General features: G+C 43.2%; 1 protein-coding gene across 5 annotated transcripts in view; it reads right to left on the bottom strand.

The window, feature by feature from the left end:
- cdk14 (cyclin dependent kinase 14) overlaps nt 1–20,626 on the bottom strand; it is a 240,040-nt gene that overhangs the window by 131,733 nt on the left and 87,681 nt on the right. For all 5 annotated transcript variants that reach the window (XM_080767195.1, XM_080767196.1, XM_080767197.1 and 2 more), the window contains 2 exons: nt 18,271–18,365; nt 14,450–14,512 (listed from right to left, as the gene is read on the bottom strand). In XM_080767195.1, the coding sequence (XP_080623321.1) occupies nt 14,450–14,512; nt 18,271–18,365 (158 nt within the window). The remainder of the gene's footprint in view (nt 1–14,449; nt 14,513–18,270; nt 18,366–20,626) is intronic.

Below are 20,626 nucleotides of genomic sequence, written 5' to 3'. Positions count from 1 at the left end.
AGAAAACATGCAATGAATGTTCGAGTCATCTGTAATGCAAGGCACACACTCATTGTCCGGCCATCTGCTTTCAGGAGTTCGTTTTGTAATTCCTAATGCATTTATTTTATGAGAATAAATGTGTTGCCTAAAATGGATTATTCTCTGTCGGAGTTGTGATGCATCGTGCTAAAATGATTCGTCGTTTCAATTTCAGAAACACTGAAATTATCACGGTTTTATCATTAGGTTGAGGGCTCCATGTTGCGAAACAGCTGCTTCAAACGCAAAATGCAGATAGAAACCAGACTCATTTTCAGATTCTGTGATTAAGCTGCTGGCTTGATAAATCACATTTTCATTCTATGCAGCTTATGAGTTCAAATTTATATTGTGCTGCACTGTTGACCACCCTTTACGTCTGTGTGGGCATTTTACAGACAATGAACCAATGAAAAGTATTAAAAAGCGCTTCCAACTAAACCTCCTAACTCCATTGGATCCTCAAACTGACAGTCAAACCACCTCCACATTAATGGTAAAAAAATAAACCTAACTCCACTTGGGCTGTATTTGGGTAAAGTGATGATAATACCGGTATAAAGGAATATAAGCACAGAAGCTAATTGTTTACAGTAAGCAGTATAATTAATGCGTGCGCGCATGCGTGCTTTCATGCGTGCGTCCATCCCTGCAGGCTAAGTTGTTACTGTTTATTGAATGATTTGAGTAGTGGGGGAATGCTGTCCATCAGAAGTCAGGCACGGTGAGTGGGTTCATTGTCTCGTTTGAAAATGAGAAGCGCTGTTGAACTCCCAAAACTCATTTACAATTAGGCTCCGTTTCATTCTTTCACATCTGCGTGTGAACACGCGCGCACACGCACACACACACACACACACGTGTCAATAATGACCCATCAAATGGTAAATGGTGCATTTATATAGCCCTTTTCTCCAAAGCTTTTTACATACAGTAGATGGTGCATTACATTCACTCAGTGAACAGTTTTACCCACTTTAATCCTTACAGCATACGACTATTTGAACAAATCTCAGATCTACAAGCTCACAGCACGACGCGCAGTGAGCTTGCTATGCAAGCTTGCTATTTTCAGAATCTTCAAATATCTCGTTAAATAGTGAACAACAGCTTCATTATTCACTGTGTGGTGTTGTGAAGTGGCCTACGGGAGGGAGGTTGTTTTGTGTGACTATGATGTGGTGCCCAATAAACCGTCCATGCAATGAAACATGAAGGTGTGATATATGCTTAAGGTCCTTCATTTGGAGCGTAACCAATAAACGATCAGAAAATGCGGCGCATATATTTCACGTCAAGCTATTCATTTGGTGATGCCACATTCGTGGAAATTGATGCTTTTTATTTGCAATAAAAACCTTATTTCGAAAAGTAAATATGTCGCTTTAATATTAGCATTCTGTGTGGATAAAAACTGGACAGTTCTCATTAATGTGTTGTGCGAGTGTGTGTTGTCCGACACATCAATCAGCCCATTCAGCACGTAACGACTCGAGCACATTCCCTGAACTTCAAGTTGTGCCTCTTCGCTCATTTTCTCTGCTCTCAGCGAAACTCCACGTCTCAGCCAATTAGGCCGCTCGGAGCGCCACAGAGTCCAATCAGGGAGGTTCACACTCGCCTGGCATCTGGAGTCAACGGGTCAACAGTTTGAGAGGTTCCTCAACTCTACACGGTGATGAGACGACGAAACGATCGGGGAGATTAGAAAGGGAAATGTGTGTGTTTACTCATGTTTATCAAAACCGGCTCGTTTGAAGGGCCCGGCATTGTCAAGTACTGCACTTTATGTGACTGTGTTGCATAAACAAGAAAAAAACAAACAGAACCGCTATTGGCACCCCGATACAAACATCAAAGGCTGCTTAACACATTAAAGCCGGAAGACCATCTGTGTCATTTTAGATTGTAGCCATATATTGTATACAAAAATAGCAGATATACAAGCTCATTTAGTACCACAATATGAGCTGGTAGATCTGCAATGTTTTGTAAAAATCGTGAAAATGTGTGCAAGTCTTTGAATATATTTGCAACAGCCATTTTTGATTCAAAACCTAGCGTCCGGGGGTCCCTGAAACAGAATCAATTGAGATGGGGGGACGCGGCTGGTCCTTGACATGAACAAGTTTGATCACAAGTGATATAAAGCAACACAGTGTAGGTTTTTCATGAAACAGTTCAGAAGACATTTGTAGAATCGGCCCACAGATCTTATTGGTTTAACGGAGATGCTTATACCGTTTCTGCTATGGAGAGAAACAGAGCTATGCCGCCCAATTAGCATAATACTATTTGATAGATAGTGCAGATCAAAGGGCATCGTCTGTTTGGGCGATTCTAGCATGCACCCCTTCTTGTTTTCAAGATGGCCCCGATTTGAAGGGAAATTACAGCTACACACAGGAGCTGTCAGATGGAGTGGATACATTTAAATTCAAGGCTGGGTCCTGCATGCTAAAAATGGAGGGGGAAGAATGGAAAAGGAAGATGAACGTGTTGTCGGGTGGTTTTGTGCGACTGTACTGTCATCTTGTGTTTCCGGCGGTACAGATGGAAGAAGAAGTACTCTTTTACAACAAAAAAAAATACCCTGTCACAAAGTAGAAATACCCTGTCACAAATTACAAGGCCTGTATTCCAAATGTTACTTGAGTGAATGTGAATTCAAAATGCAATGGCTGCACTGCATTACCATAGCAAAGCAAAAGGCACTCCAAGTTTACAAACGATTTAAAAATAGCCAAAAATATAGAGCATAAGTCTCATTTTGTTTGACTAAATGTACTTGGTTACTGTAGGCTACAGTACAGTGGGAGCTCATGGCGGTCATGCACTTGGCAGTCTGACAGAGCAGACATCTGCTAGGAGACAGAAAAAGGCTCAGCCCACTAGAATAAGTGACCGGGATCCGTCCGTCCATCTGGCTGGGAGGTAATATGAAAGGACGCCGGCAGACAAAGGCGTAAACTACACTAATTAACCCACTGTAACGAGGCTGGACGAGATAACCAGAGAAAAAGAGCAAGGGGAAAAAAAAGAAAGAGAGCAAGAGATAAACCAAAGGGTGAACAGACTAGAGGCATTACAGACGACCACACTGGCACCGGGGGCGGGGGGGTTCCACCCGACACAGATGATGTGCTCATTACTCAAGTACTGTACTTAAGTAGTAAGTAGGATCTCAGGGTTTACTTGGATATTTCCAATTGTTGATCATTTATACCTCAGATTCTAACCAACTGCATCTCTTGTTACTCCACAGTGAAACGTCAGCTTGCCGTCTGCCTCGTGTTCTTCATCAAAACAAGCTTTATTCCGCTACAAAATATCATGTTTCGGGTGAATTCAAGATCGCGGGAGACATGTGGCACAGCCACTTTTACTTCCGGTTTCCGGACCGTGATATTCTTGATTGTGAAGCTGGTTGAATTAAATGATTATTTATTCTGGCATTGAATGAGTTTTAAGGGGAGAGGAGAGGAAAGTAGATAGTTTAATCCTGGAATGTGTTCTGTCCAGTATGTAGGCCTGGCTGGGGGAATTCCAGCCCTGGGATCAGCTGCTGCTGATGAGATTGAGGGATGGGGGGGGGGGGGAAGAATTGCTAACATAACCACAGAATGTCCTTTTATCCATGTTAACTATGTACAAAGTTATACACAAAGAGAAAAAACTATTCCATTTCCCCCCTTCCAAGTGCATGCGGTTTAATATGTAAGCACCGCTATTCCAAAGCCGCCACACGTCTCAAACTCTTCTCCCTTGTGGCTTCAAAACTATGGACTATTGCACTTCCCATTGCAATCAGAACTAGTGCAGACTCACTCATAATCTTCCACCGTAGTCTGAAAACCCACCTCTTCAGACTGCGTATGCAAAGGCTCAATTTATGTAACTTAGATAGCATTTTATGTAGACATAGCACTCTATAGTGTATACGCATAGTTTCATTATATAGATATTCCACTGTTAGGTTCTTAGCTTATGCACGATTCTTGATGACTATTTTGTATGTATTTGATGTATTACCATATTTTGTTCTTGCTTACTGTAAATCGCTCTGGATTAAGAACGTCTGCTAAATGCCAACATTTAAAATTGTATAGCCTTCTCATGTAAACTTTTAAACTCTTTTCAACAATCATGGGATAATACATACTTTTTTTGGTGGGTAGATTTTGTTAAGCTGGACATTTTGAAAGTATCTCAAGTCAAGTGTGAGCACCTCTGTTGTAGATCAACTAGTGTTGCTGTTTGTTGAACAACAAAGTATATAAGGCTTCGACCACCTGAACCGTTTGCGCAGCTTCACTATTCATGCAATAATAGTAGGTGAACCGGTGGCAGGAGTAGCAGATCTACAAGCTCACAACACATCACGTTGTAAACACGTGAAGATTGGCTGTTTTTGCCAAAGAGATTTGGTGCAGAGGGACAAAAGGATGGGGCCGAGGGCACCAGGAGACTTCGCTCAAAGAATTGTATAGGGTAGGTAGGGTAGTTAAGCAGTGGACTATGTGTTGCGCTCTACCTCAGCAATCCATCTCCCAGGGGTCTAGTGCATTGTAACGGGTACAGACTCCCATGCTCTGGCCGATACCGACAATAAGCCTCTCCTACGTACTTGTCTTACTAAGAGAAACAACAAGCCCAAAGTCGCTGATAATAAGCAAAACTGAACCACAGGTGCAGCTGTGAGAGCACGTACACTCCCTCAGCATCACAATGACAACTTGGCTGTACAATTCAAGCACACTAATAATGTTTTACGTCTCTCGTCTTTGATTGATTACAGTTTGTCGGTACTGCGGCTGAAATTGAGCACAAGTGGCTGTGACATCATCCGCAGGCTGCCATGGAAGTGCTCTGCTTATTAGATTGTATATGCACAGTGGGGCGGAATGGCCATCTCCCAATGAGATCTACACAGATCAATGGCAACCCGATATGCAGTGGTGGAAGAGGTAGTCAGTACCGTTGTAGTAAAGTAGCAATACCACAATGATAATAATAATGCCATTTATATAACGCTTTTCTAGATACTCAAAGTCGCTTTACAGAAACTAAATAAAAACAACTTTATTTGGAAAAGTTTAAGGTAGTTAAAGGAACACAAAAGAGAATGAAAGGTGGAAAAGGGGATCATAATTAGGTAGAATTAGGTAGGGAATGCAAGTCTGAAAAGATGGGTTTTGAGTGTGGGTTTTGGTGTGGGCGAGGAAGGGCCGCTTTGATGTGAGTTCCTTAGGGACAAGGGAGGGCTGCACCACATTGTTTCTTTGTCCAGGAGATTGGCCTCCATGTATAAGTATGTATTCTGTTAGTGTATATTAATCCATTCTGACCCGAGATCAGATTCTAAAAATGTCTGTTTGAAAATGACAGTCGTTCTTCGATTTTTCAAAAATAGCAGATCTACAAGCTCGTAGGGCGACACTCGGTGGCGCGCTATGAGCTTGTAGATCTGCTATTTTTAAATAGCTACACCAAAAGGGGTTCCCGCCTAAAATGGGTTAAAAGGCCTGTATTCCAAATGTTTACTTGGGTAAAAAAGTACTGCCATCAAAATATACTTTAAATATTTTTACACATTTTTCATCTCATCTCAAAACATTTAGTTCCAGGGACCCCAGAAACAAATATTTGAGTTAAACATGTTCAAAGATTTGCACAAATGATCACGATAAAAAAAAAGAAGCTACGAGCTCATATTGCGGCATGCTACTGTATGAGATTGTATATCTATCTATCTATCTATTCTATCTTTTAAATAGCCAAAGTATAAAATATTGCATTTTAGCTTAAATCTAAATGACACCGATGCTTTCCCTGTATTTATGGGTGAAATCTGCAGAGGTAACTTGCAACTAGAGATGTAGTAGAGTAGAAGTATGAAAGGACATATTCAAGTAAAGTCAAACTACCTCAACATTGTACATACTGTAAGTACCGTACTTGAGTAAAATGTCCTCCTAACCTAACCAATGAGATCGATGGGAACCCGACACAGCCATGGCCTCCGCGCCATGCCCGCGAGCCAAGAGGCAGCCTGGCAGGTAGCATTAACTTTTACACAATTAAATTACGGGGGAAGCTACTGTTACCGCATCAATCACAGCGCTAGTGTAAAACTAATGTATTGACCGTTAATGTCTAGCGGCCTGATCCCTCCGCTTACAATGCAGCCGCGGCCATTAAATCACTTGTTCTCGTTGGCGCCTGGGGAGAAATTATTACACAAGACTGTAAATTATACTAAATTATATTAACCGGGAAAGCATCTTGTTTCATTTTAGCATTGGCTATTCAAAACTGTTTCATAAGAGGAGAGAGAGAGAGAGAGAGAGAGAGAGAGAGAGAGAGAGTGTATTAAAGCAATACATGACCACACATCCAGAAGATGATTCTGGAAGAGAAGAGCTCTGCTGAGTCAGCACCAGTGTTGTCAAGTAACTAAAGTAATAATATCACTTTCAGTAATATTATCATCAATCTCATTATCTATTATTTTTCCAGTAACTAGTAACATAACTATATAATTATGGAATCTATGAAAAGGTTGACTCTGCAACACAAGTTTATATGCATTAGTGGGGTTACCCACTTGAACCCCGGCATCCATATTCTAGGGGTGAACATTAGTCAAAAAACCGCTGATCTATCGGCTGTATTCGAACAAAGAGATTTGGCCTGCCAGAACAAAGCAGTCCAAGTAAAGAGCCAACTCAGGTCTAGAGGGTTTAGTGGTAAACTAAACCCAGCAGCAGCAGCAGTCCTCCCTGAGGACTCATCAAGGGACGTCCACAATTACACCCCTATGTGGAAGTAGTGCTGAGTGGCCACCGAACAGCGGTGCGGACTGATGTGCTGTGTGGATACGCAACATTAAGGCCACCATCATGCAGGCGCTCTATGGGACAGATAAGCGACCATGGACACACTGGCTGACAGATGGGAGCCTCTTCTCACTCCATTTAACACCGCTTTCTTTAGCCTCTTCCCTCTCTACTGGCGTCTTCACTGCCCCCCCCCCCCCCCACACACACACACACACGCCCCAATATCCCAATCAGCAAAGTGTCACTTTCAATCCATTAAGACTTTGTGCCGTGCTGTTCTGTGAACTTGGACATCTGCTATTGTTGAGAACCACGGTTCTAAATCCATCAAAGAGTCTTCTGAAAAAAGCACCTATATTGCTACAGTATAGACCAGGGGTTTCCAAAAAGTTGATTGCAATCTACCAGTAGATCACAAAGGGTGTGCAGGTAGACCACATGACACGCCCCTAGAGACACATAATATAATGTAAATATGTTTGGCATCTGCCACTTGATTGACGGGGTGACTTGATTGATTGACATCAAAAAGGGCCTGTCAGCTCAAACCCACAATACAATGAATATTTAGTTCAGTATTCAATTCAAATTCAATCAATATTTAGTTAGCTTTATTAAAACAAAGTCTGTCAATGACAGCGCCGCTATTCCAAAGCCCCTCTCAGCAATGGGATAAGTATTTTTGGTGGGTATAGATCTTGTTGAGCTGCTCATTTTGAAAGTAGCTCTCAAGTCAAAAAGGTGTGGGCACCGCTGGTATAGACACTGCTCAGTTCACATGGGTGTGCTTTTTAAAAGTCTAAGATGGGCTGTTCATATTTAATACCCACAGAGAGATGCAAAGTGTGACTAGCATTGATTTAGAAAACAAAACAAAACAAGCCAAGGTTTCCACCTGACAGTGAGGACTGTCTTTTGGTAGTGAGATGTTCATGTTGTTGGCAGTGGTGTGTGTGTGTGTGTGTGTGTGTGTGTGTGTGTGTGTGTGTGTGTGTGTGTGTGTGAGCGCGCGCGCGTCCGTGCGTGCGTGCATTGCGTGTTATTAATGCATATGAATCAGTCATGCACACATAAAGCACACACATCTGTCTCCTCCTTCTCTCTCTCCTCATTTCCATGCTTCTTGGCCCAGATCAGTCAGTTTGCATGCAGGCCTGCAGAGCAGCCCAGTGAATGAGATCTCAGCAATTACAATATATACGGTCTGACATCTGAACACCACCAGTGGTGGAAGAAGTACTCTTCTTACTCTTTTTATTAGAGTAAAAGCGACAATACCACAAATGCTGTTAAACAATAAACATGAAGTCCTGTATTCAAAAATGTACTTGAGTAAAAGTACAAAAGTATTGGCATCAAAATATGCTTCAAGCACCAAAAGTAAAAGTAGGACTAACTCAGCATACTGTATATAATTATGAATTATTAACCATTTTTAAACCCCTATTTTATACGCCAAAAATAGCCGATCCACTAGAAGCTTTTTTTATGAATAATTTGGTAAATTATTGATATAAATCTGCAAAGTAACTACTAAACTAAAGCTGTCAAAAGGAGTAAAAAGTACAATATCTGTCTTGAGATGTAGTGGAGTAGAATATAAAGACGTATTAACCCATTAAAACCGGCCATACAGTATTTATGTTATGTAATGCATAATAATATGATTTATATGATTTATATAGCACTATAGTACCCAAAGTCGCTTTACAGGACATAAATGGGTGGTTTCTTGGCACGAAAAAAAGAAAGAAAGAAAGAAGAGAACCACTGATTTAGAAGGCCTTTGTAGAACCGGCCTCAGGTCTTAATGCGTTGAGAAATGTAATTAAAGTAAAAGTACCTCAACCTTATTATCCTTATGTAAAGGTTACTTTCCACCGCTGAGAATTAGGCTTGGGTTTGAACAGTGCATCTGAGCGGCTCATTGCATTACTCTGCCCGTGTCCCAGTGAAAGTGGATGCTCAGAGCCCCAGTGTGCTGCTGTCAGTGTGATGTATGGCCTCCTGCTTTGCCCGCAGAATGAGAGGGAATGTCGGGCAGGAGAGCCAGACTGGACTTCATCTCACCGATAGAAAACGCACGGCCTATCCTATACTCACATCTTTTTCATAATGCTCGTCTCCATGGAGAGAAACGCTCTAAATGAGTCCAATAGTGATGGCCATATGGAATAGTTTACTTCCTCTTCTGAAAGTGGGTTCCGCGGACTGCTATGGGTACACGAGGGGGTTTGAGTGGGTCCTCAAGAACATTAGTTAAGCCCTATTGTATACATGGTTTTTAGTGCTTTTACCTTGGTAATTTTTTTATATTTTGATGCCAATACTTTTACTCAAGTAGACTTTTGAGCACAGGGCTTTTTACTGGTAACAGAGAATATTACCACTTGTACAGTGAGTAAGAAAATCTGAGTACTTCTTCCACCACTCCACTGATAGATAATGCACAGCCTATCCAGCTCCCATCCTTATCATAATGCTCTGCTCCACGGAGAGAAGACAATGCTCATGATGGGTATATGATGGTGATTACTACGTCATGGTTAGCAAGGCGGTGGTGTGCAGATAGCGACAGGTTGTTGTTGATGGGGTAGGGTCGGTGCCCGAGGGGATAGATTATGCAAATGACTGGTCCAATGCCACCGCAGAGCTTATTCCTCCCCCTCTCAAACACCAATTAGTGCGGAAGAGTAATCATGCTTTATGATTACATATGTCGCACACAGACCCGAGGCACGCGCAGGCACGCACGCACACTTTATGATTATAATTTAAGTGTCTAGCAGTTATCCACCACGACTTACAAGTGTGAGATCGGTATAAGCACAGTAAACATGCAATCTAGTCAGGAAACAAGAAGGTCGTTTTCAGACGCAAACTAGTGAAAATATAGTTCTACAAGCAAATAAATCTACAAGCTGAGCTTGTAGATCTGCTATTTTCACTACTCACTTAAATGCGTTTTAAAATGTATTTATGGATATTTTTATTTTGGAAAGTTGTGATTATTTTGTTTAATCCTTGAAATTAAATGATATATTTCTTCTTTTAAATGTAGGAAACAAAAAAGAAGTGATTTTTTTTACTTGCGACACAAAAATTGGTCGGCAAGACGGCAACCCAGACGTGGCCCACTGTTTGGTAAACAGGAAGTGATTTAGTTAAATAAGAGACAGAGAGAACATTGTGGTGGTGCCTCAAAAAGAGCATCCTGTATATTAGAGCATACCAGGTAGCCAATGAACCTAGCATCTGTCTAAACAACATGCTAACACACATCTGAAAAACATGTGGTGAACACGCACGCACACGCACACTACAGTATAGTAGGAGAGTGTCTAAATGCTAATTCGATCCATCAGCAGCAGACTAACGCTAATAGCTTTTATGTCGCTGATTAGTTAATAAGATGGTGGCAGAGTGATGAGGGTTCCCTCACAAAACACTAATTAAACCGCAGCCGTCTGGCCATTCATCTGCCCATCCGTCCGTCCGCTAGCCCGCCTGTCCGTCCGTCAGCTCGCAGTGAGCTTTTTCTGCATTTTTTGCAGAATGTTCATCTAAACATTTAATGTTTACCTATCATGACACACACAGTAGGGGACGCTACGGTTCATGTGCTTCAACAATTTCTAAAGCCACAAATGTCTTGATTTTGGGCCTTTAAGAGTGTTAAATACTATGGATAAACACTCAGCATGTAGCAGTGTTGCCCCCCTCGTGGCATGGCTAATGGAAGGATGTTACTGTACATTGTTGCTGTTGGGCAGAAACCTCTTAACTCCACTGTTATGACCCCAGGGTGATAATGTGAATTATTCTGTGTGTTGCCCTGTGTCTCTTTTTCCCTCATTGGTGTATACATACACTAGTAATACAGACACACTTTTCACTTTCATTAAAAAAACGAATTAAAAGTATTAACTCAGCTTGTGACAAAAAAACTACATCAGATCCACTGGAACACAATGTTCTCCCCAACATTTACTGAAAAGTTACAGTTTTGGACACGCAAAACCTAGTTTCCAGCAACGATTGGACTTAACGAGGCCGGGAGGGAGGGAGGGAGGGAGCACGTGCCACGCAAGTTATGTAACCAACAGTTCACACCTTTTGTCAGCAGCACGGATTTATGCTAAGTACTACTTTTTCTTCTCTCTGCTGTTGACAGCAGCGGTGTCAAGATTACTGTGAATAAATTAGGATTATCCTGAGAGAGTGAGTGTGAGTGCGTGTGCGTGTGTGTGTGGGTATATGTGTGTGTGTATGTGTGTGAGAGAGAGAGCTGCATATACTGTATAGTTGGGGGGGGGTTTGGTTTGTTGCCGTCAGTCTCGCACCGACACCTGTGTTGTTGACTATCTGACAGCTTTGAGTGACTTGACGACCGTCCCTTAGGGTCTTCTTCAACGTCACGCGCCGGAAAGCTGGGCGTGCGTGGCGTCCCCCAGCGAGGGCCACCACACTGTCACATCAAACCACAAGCAGTCACAGTTATCCTTTAAAGCAGGGCTGAGGGGAGGAAACTAAGACTAAACAAATCTTCCAGCATCTCTAAACCTTCATTTCAACTCAACGCAATCCCACAACGGCACGCGACGGGAGCCTCTGGGTTATGACGAAGGTTCACGTTCCAACCTGAGACGTCAGTCAGCCTTATACACTTTCCATTGTTTACCCTGTATAAGTGACATAATCACCCATTCGGAAACTGGGATTAAGCGTGCACGGTAAAATGGACCCCTAAAGCTCCATTCGGATCAAATTGTACACTCGTCAGCGTAACATTTACATTTACTGACGATGTTACGGTGTAGAATAGATTGGGGTCCCAGAGATCCAATGAGGTAGAAGGTATGAATGCATATCAAACTGGGGGTCTTTGGAATTTGCAGTTCCGTTGACACAGGATGCAAGATGGCCTTATTGATACTTAGTGACACATTGTGTCACGCATCGAAAACAATAGCAGATATACAGTACAAGCTGTATATCGTGTCGCATCGTGACACCTAGGCATGGAAAGGTACACCATATTACAGCAGCATAAACAGTCACAGTATTGATACCGTGAGATTTCCGAGCTCACGGTATGATTATTTATTTAAATATGCACATAATAATTATGTGCATATATGCTGTGCAACTCCGTCGCATCGTGATGTTTTGTTCATTTGTAGATCCGCTTTTTGGCGCTTGGCAGTGACGTCATGCCAAAGTACAACCAGAATTTGACTACATTCATTGCGACCGAAGGTCGCAGAGGACTATGAAATCTTGCGTTTTTTGTCACATAACCCACAATTCTGTCATGAAGTCACAATTCCCATCACACACCCCAGGCCAGTCCCCGTAACTTGCAATGCCCGTCACTCACCATTCCCCATATACGAGAATGTCCCCATGTATGGTCAAGCATTGTGATAACACTTCTACTTCTACTCTAAATGGCCATGAACCCTGGCCCTGGTTTTCGGCCTGCAGCTGAGCAGGAATCAGTCATTACGACGCCGTCACAGCCCGCCAAAGGAAACCATCTATCCTACTGTAGATTGAGTTGACTAAAATCTATTTAGTCACCAGAAACTAGACAAAAACTAAACTTTTTAGATGACTAAAATGTGACTAAAACTAAATCAAAATTTGTCAAAATGAACACTGACACCCGCCCAACAACAACAACACAACACCAATGCTAATACACAACAACAAGCAGGTCCAGAGACAGAGAGGCAGGTGGGAGGAACAGGGAGGAGGTCTAATGATCTGGCAACAAACCTTCTACAAGGAGTCTGAGTGAGTGCTTGCACGTACGTGTGTGTGTGTGTGTGTGTGTGTGTGTGTGTGTGTGTGTGTGTGTGTGTGTGTGTGTGTGTGTCACTTGTCACAGGCTGTGACACTTGTGACCTTGTAGATTGGCTATTTTTGCTTAGGGTTAAAAATGGCACACCGTTCTAAAATGTTGATGTGTTCACAAGTATATGAATATGTGTGTGTGTGTGTGTGTGTGTGTGTGTGTGTGTGTGTGTGTGTGTGTGTGTGTGTGTGAGTGCGTGCGCCGTGCGTGTGTGCGTGCATGCGTGCGCATAGCATGTGTGCAGAAGGAGGAGGATGCTCTCATGCCAGACAACAGAATCAAAACGTCTTCATTCCCACCACTCCCACGTCCCTCTTTGAAGTCCCACTCCATGTTAGTGGGAAACAGAAGAACCTTCACACAGTTTAATAAGTCTGATGTAACAGACAGACAGACAGACAGACAGACAGACAGACAGACAGACAGACAGACAGACAGACGGACGGGCGGCAGCAGTTTAATTTCCTTCATTGGGTTTTGTGAGGGAGGGCCAGCATTGTCACTCATCACTCATCATCTTATTTACTAATCAGGGGCCATAAGAGCTTATTAGCGTGTCTGCTGCTTGATGGATCAAATTAGCATTTAGACACAAACACTGCTACAACCACTGTGATATAATTATCGGTGAGCGTGTGTCATTTCAACTCAACTGCACTTTCACAGCACTGTTTTAACAGTTGTCTTGTGTCATTTACTAATTGTTGCCTACAACATCAAGATATACAAATAATATATTTGCTGTCGGGCAGAAACCTCTTATGTCCATATTTTAATTAACTACACCTACTCAGTGAAGGAGGAGGTCTAATGACTTGGCGGCTGACTCATACTACAGCGTCAGTCTCCCCATTGGCTTTAAGGATAGCCAAATACACGGTAAATAGCCAATGGGCAAAAAGTGTTGAAGTACAGAAGTGTTGAAGTCTGAGCTGCCTGATCATTGATCAGCTCTGCAAGCTGGTAAAAACCATAATGTAAGTGTTAAAGTTTGTGACATAAAAAGAAAGTTTTCTGAGCTCAATTGCACCCAAAAAAACCAGAACGTTTATCATTCAGTAGATTTTCTGTGGTCTTGAGTTTTCTGGCTCAAACAAGTGCTCTGATGTTCCTGCTGTTTGTGATGTCTCAGCCTGCAAATCCCATATATGTCAATGGGATTTGCAGCCGATGTCACTGTTTTCACTGTTTTGCCAGTATTAATTGCAGCTCAAAAGGCTTCCAAACCCCAGAGAAAACTCCAGACCACAGAAAATACACTGAAGTTCAGGTTTTTGGGGTGTAATTGAGGTCATAAAACCTAAAAGAAAAACGAAAAATAAATGAAAATCAATGTCATGAAACCTAAAAACTCATTCACTTCATTCAGAGTGTGAACGAAATCAGTCAGTCATCCCTTCTCCTCCTCCTGCTTCTGTTTCTTCCAGAGAGCTCCTGGCCTCGCCCTACAGCTCGCCTCCCGCAATGAGGAAAGAGGAGCGGTGTGCGACCGAGCGGTCTCTCTCACTGCATCACATACTAGATCTGTCATGGAAGTGACCTACAGTTCATTTCGTTCACCATAAAAGAACTGGTTCATTTGAGCCGTTCCTTCGTGACCGACAAGATACTACAGTGAACAACAGAGCCACTGGGGGGGGAGGGGTGGGGGGTATAAATGGATAAATGTCAGATGTACAAGCTTGTCCATCCGAGTATCGACAATATTTACTGTACAGGTACATACCTTAACGTTGTCTGGATGCAGACCTCCGGGGTGCTTGTCCATGTACTGACACAGGTCTGTGTGCTGTGGAACACACACACACACACACACACACACACACACACACACACACACAGAGAACAATGTTAATTCAGTCAGACACTCTGGTCAACAGTAATCTGCTGCAGCTTTTCACTCTGCTGCAGTCGGAGACTGGAATGTCCTACAGAACAGTACAGTATACAGAATACAGTGCAGTGCAGTATACAGTACAGTGCACAGAAGGTTGAAACTCTACTGGACACTAGATCGGCTTTTATTATCAATTATGGACACGTTTATTTGCTTGTTATTATTGGGTGTCTGCAAGTAATGCGTGGTTACATTTACAGTATGTTTTATTGTGTTTATTGATTGTGTTTATTGATTGTGCTCTTTCTTTTACTGTGCTGTGGCTTATTTGCTTTTCCCCCCGATTGGTCTATTTTAGCCCCCCATTTCCCTCATAAGGCCTTGCCTTATGCCAGTACACACTTTTGTAAATAAGAATAATTTATCAATTTGTCCTGCCTGGTTAAATTAATTAATTGCCTGCCAATGACGAGATTCTCGTCATGATTTGTTTTCGGTGTTTTACAATAGAGGGCGCTCTACCGCACGCAGCCTGTGAATGATCCCAGGATCAACAGAGAAAAGTACACCCAGAAATCACGCGATCACAACATTTTACAGCTGGTTTAGCATAACGCTTATTTTCTGTGCTTTCTGGTGTTTTTCGGCGAAAAAGAGCCACATTAAACTATGGAACCGATTATCGCGGAGGCCCCGTTTTTCCCACCCGACTCTACAAGACTGTGCTGCGTCTTTCAAATCGATCAGCTCAAAAGGCGTTCTCAGTGGACACGCCGCCTTACAGGTAACAGAAGCACTAAAGCCTTGTTCATCTTTGTTTACCGCCACTCCCCCGAGTGACAGACTGAGGTCGTTTACAGTAGTTGTACACCTTGTACGCTGTACAGTCGGCGTCCTCCAACAAAGTGTCTTTCCCGCTGGACGGGATGACATCGCACACGTGAACCCAATCACAGCGTGCGCCGCCGTGTCTCTTCTGAAAGCATTTATGTCCGCCGTGTTTTCAGGCTGAATGATAGCTGCTCGCTATCGACAGCTATGTCTGCCGCAACGTGTGTGTGTGTGTGTGTGTGTGTGTGTCTGCTATGCCGCTGGTATTTACTAACTGCTGCCACCGCTGGGTCCCGCAGACCCCCAGATAAATATAAATGTCTACCCGCTCATGAATAATTCACGCTGCGACTCAAACTATCCTGTCCATCTGACTGGAAGACACCAGCACGTCCGTCTCTCCCTCTCTCTCTCTCCCTCTCTCTCTCTCCCTCTCTCTCTCTCTCTCTTTCTCTCTCTCCCTCTCTCTCCCTCTCTCTCCCTCTCCTTGTCAATCATCATTAGTCTCTGGAGGAGAAGATAAAATGAATTGATTTGTCTGGCTGGGTGAGAAGCCAGTCTGTATGTAAAGCAGCAGTCTGTGACTCAAACCACGGACTGGGGGCTGAAGCACATGGAGAGGACTGAACAGGCGTGAAACTGTCGCTGCAAACAAGGTCCACAGTGACACACAACACATTTTTGTTGCATTATTCTCCCCCCTATTTCAGTCAAATAGTCTCTCTGCTGCCATGTTCCATATTCATGAGTGGGAAATGAAGCAAATCCCCATATTCATGTGGCTAGCATGTTCAGGCGAATCTCCATTTGATGTGATACGCCATTTATGACATTTTTTTCTTTTTCTTTTTACATGTTTAAATGCATATCCATCAGTTTGTCAGACTCAAGTCTATAGCTCACACTGATAACTTAACCCATTTTGGGCGGGAACCCTTTTTGGTGTTAGCATTATGTTATGCTTTAGCTATTGAAAAATAGCAGATCTACAAGCTCATAGAGCGCCACCGAGTGGCACGCTACGAGCTTGTAGGTCTGCTATTTTTGAGAACGACTGACATAGAAACATAGCTTTTTCAGAAAACTGTCAGGATGTAGAGGACATTTTTAGAATCTGATCTCAGGTCAAAATGGGTTTTAACCAAGGGTCATTACTGTATGTACACTGTCTGTGCAGAATGAACACTCTGGGTTTTAACAGTGTACAAGGTTTACTGGATATATTATTTGGCTCCGACATGCCAAGGTCAGGTCATGTCTTCTTAACGATGCAAAGCCAGCACAGCTGGGTGGGTTCACAGTGGTTTGACGAGTGGAAGCAGCTCTGATTCTACATCAGGTCACATGCACACTTTATCTCACCGTTTCCCCAACACTGAGATAAAGACAAGGAGAACTACCTCCTCCATGCCTAGCCGACCTCTCCTCTCCTCTCCTCTCCTCTCCTCCATTTGACATAATTACATTAATTTGAATGCATGATGACTTTGACTTTGTCTCTGCCGGCTGTAAAACCATTAGTTCCAAAACTGTTACTTTTCAGGATTCAAATTCAAAAGCAGCAAAAATCTAATCTATCTAATTTAATCTAATCTAGTCTAAATCTACAAGCTCAAAACGTGTTGCATACCTGTGCGTGTGTGTGTGTGTGTGTGTGTGTGTGTGTGTGTGTGTGTGTGTGTGTGTGTGTGTGTGTGTGTGTGTGTGCTTGTGTGTCCTGTCCACTGCATCACTGCACCACTAACATCAAAGATGGATCTAATTTAAAAGGCTTTAGCAGAGCTCAGAGCTTTGAAGGAAGACGACGCTCGGCGGTTAGTTATGCCTCCCTATTGCAGTGGTTCTGCCAAATTGAGTTGTGTTTGGCCATGGACAAAGATTTGGCCATGGACAAGATTTAAGTATAAAGCATAAAACAATTGAAATACTCTTTTATCCTTGGTGATGCTCGGGGACTGTATGTCGGAATTGTGCACACAAAAAAAAAAAAAAACAGTCAATGAAATTGTACTTAAGTATACAGTACTGATATAACCTATTATTTATACTTATATAAAGCATCTGTGTTTATCTTTTCAGATTTTTGCGGATATTCAAAAATTGCAGATGTACAAACCAACAAAGCGTCTGCGAGCTTGTACATCTGCTACATACTTTTGAGCATTTTTTAATAACCTTGAAAGTGTGAGAACTACCGATTTAGAAGGCATGTCGTAGAAACGGCCTCGGGTCTTAATTAAAGGGATAATGCACTGCACGTCTTGGAACGCCGCTAAAAACAGTGTGTCGGTCCAGTAAAAATGGCCGCCAAGTTGCCATGGCTTTTCCCCCCACGCAGCATAAACAAGCACGCCGCTCGTGTTTATATGCCTGCCCTGCCACGGCACGACGGTACCAACCAAACCCAGGCTGGAAAAACCTAGCTCCCGCTTTTAAGATGTGGAGGCTAAACATTCCTGAAGCGTCCCATAAACAAAGAGCACGTCGACAGAAATAGCCGGAGCAACTCGTGTTGCTTTGGTAGAGAGAGAAAGAGAGAGAGAGAGAGAGAGAGAGAGAGAGAGAGAGAGGCTATTAAAGAAAACACTGGAACGCACATGTAAGCTGGTGAAGGCCAAGGTCGGTGATGGATCGCTCAATCATTTTCTTGATATAAAACTGTCAAAAATGTCATATCAATTCATGTGAACCATCAAAAAGTTCATATGAATTCATGTGAACCATCGATTAGAGCAAGCACGCACATGCATTTACAGGGGGGAAAATAACTCAAAAAGTTAGAATATGGAGTTAAGAGGTTTCTACCCGACAGCAATGACACACACTCGCACACGCACACACACACACACACACACACACGGACGGACGGGGACACTCACCACATACTCAAAGACCAGCGTCAGGGTCTCCTTGGTGTGGATGATGTCGTGGAGCAGCACGATGTTGGAGTGCTTCAGGCCTTTCAGAAGAGACGCTGCAAGAGAGGACCACAACGTCCTGTTACAGATATATATACAGTATAGTGTTGCATTCATTATTACGATGAGTTCTTAGATGTGTACACTCTGTGGTGGTTCTCAAACTTTGTTTTTCATTCCAAGGACTCCCAAATTGATATGCATTTGGCCGCAGACCCCTCCGTCTCAAAACATATTTTGTGCCAGGGAACCTCCCCCAGAATTTGAGTTAAACAATACATACAAGATTTGCACTCATTTTCTCGATTTGTCAAAAATAGCAGATCTATGAGCTTGTATATCTGCTATTGTTGAATAGCCAAAGTATATAAATTATGGCTAAAGAGGATCAAATGATGTGGACCCAACTTTGAGAACCAATGCTCTAGAGTTGCAGAAGAGATGCTGCAGAGAGAGAGAGAGAGAGAGAGAGAGAGAGAGAGAGAGAGAGAGAGAGAGAGAGAGAGAGAGAGAGAGACACACACACAAACAGATAAACAGAGAAAGAAGAGAATAGAGGGAAACAATAACTATTACCATTACAATTTAGGTAATTAGCAGATGCTCTTATCCAGACTGATTCAAATTAAAACCAGGAAAGCAAAGGGTGGGGTGCATAGGGTTCGCCATGCCTTCGGTCACCAAGTAGGCCAACATCAGTGTTTTGTACTTTGGATATAGAGAGATATGTACAGTAGGCCTACTTGAGGACATGCACTTAGTTACTTTACACCACTCCAATTGGTATAGCATCAAAGGAGGCAAGAAGGGGTACAGAGAGACAGAGAGTGAAGTGCTAAGGGGGGAGGTGGAGTCTGAAGAGGTGAGTCTTCAAATTACAGAGGGAAATTGGATCTGCAGTTGCAATGGGGAGTTCGTTCCACAGATTGAGGGAGCCAGGCAGGGAGAAGAGTGTAGGAGCTTTGTCCAGGGTGTTTTAGAGAAGAGTGTAGGAGCTTTGTCCAGGGTGTTTTAGAGAAGAGTGTAGGAGCTTTGTCCAGGGTGTTTTAGAGAAGCGTGTAGGAGCTTTGTCCAGGGTGTTTTAGAGAAGAGTGTAGGAGCTTTGTCCAGGGTGTTTTAGAGAAGAGTGTAGGAGCTTTGTTCAGGGTGTTTTAGAGAAGAGTGTAGGAGCTTTGCCCAGGGTGTTTTAAAGAAGGAAGAGTGTAGGAGCTTTGCTTAGGGTGTTGTAGAGAAGGAAGAGTGTAGGAGCTTTGTCCAGGGTGTTGTAGAGAAGGAAGAGTGTAGGAGCTTTGTCCAGGGTGTTGTAGAGAAGGAAGAGTGTAGGAGCTTGGTCCAGGGTATTTTAAAGAAGGAAGAGTGTAGGAGCTTGGTCCAGGGTATTTTAAAGAAGGCTCACACAGTACAGTACGGGTTAGATCTTGAAGCTATGGGGGTTTGCCTTTGGTTGGCCTCGTAGGCCAAAATCAGTGTTTTGTACTCGGATATAGAGAGAGGTGTACCGGGACTCGGGAGCGACAGACAGAAATAGATACAGAGAGAGAGAGAGAGAGAGAGATAGAGAGAGAGAGAGAGATAGATAAATGGTATAACAGATAGACATTAAGACAAGAAAGGAACAGAGGGAAACAAAAGCATGGAGGGAGAGAGAATGTGGAAACGCAGCACATTATCGGGATGAGGCACGAAAGGCATGAAGCGCTGTAATCTACGATATCATTAGCAGCATCATTACAATGCAACGCGGGATCGCTATATTGTCTGTGTGGCATCAAACAGCAAGACATGCTGGATGCACGCACGTGTGTGTGTGTGTGTGTGTGTGTGTGTGTGTGTGTGTGTGTGTGTGTGTGTGTGTGTGTGTGAGAGAGAGAGAGAGAGAGAGCGGGGGGGATTTGGGAACAGATTAATGCGAGTGGGCAAACCGAGGAGGTTGGATTTGCGGCTATAAATTCTCACACTAATTTGTCAGCTACTCTGTGATTAAATGGAAGCAGTATGTGTGCAGAGGAGAGGAGAGGAGAGGAGAGGAGAGGAGAGGAGAGGAGAGGAGAGGAGAGGAGAGGAGAGGAGAGGAGAGGGGAGGAGAGGAGATGGTTAGCTATAGAGGCTGCCTGGGGCACAGCAGAGCACCCTACCTCTTCACATGGCAAGTGAGCTATTGGGGGGGGGGGGGGGGGACGGACTGTAATTAGCGGTAATAGTTGGTGTTGCACAGCGTCAAATGGTTCTTCCACTGAAACACGCATCTCGTCCCTGTCGGGCAGAAACCTCGTATCCTAAGTTCTAACCTTTTGTGTTTTTGCATAAGTTTAGTTAA

The sequence above is a fragment of the Protomyctophum bolini genome (assembly GCF_963924005.1).
Source record: "Protomyctophum bolini genome assembly, chromosome: 7".
Classification (NCBI taxonomy): Eukaryota; Metazoa; Chordata; class Actinopteri; order Myctophiformes; family Myctophidae; genus Protomyctophum; species Protomyctophum bolini.
The sequence above is the reverse complement of the archived record's forward strand: the minus strand, read 5'-3'. Positions and strand labels throughout refer to the sequence as shown.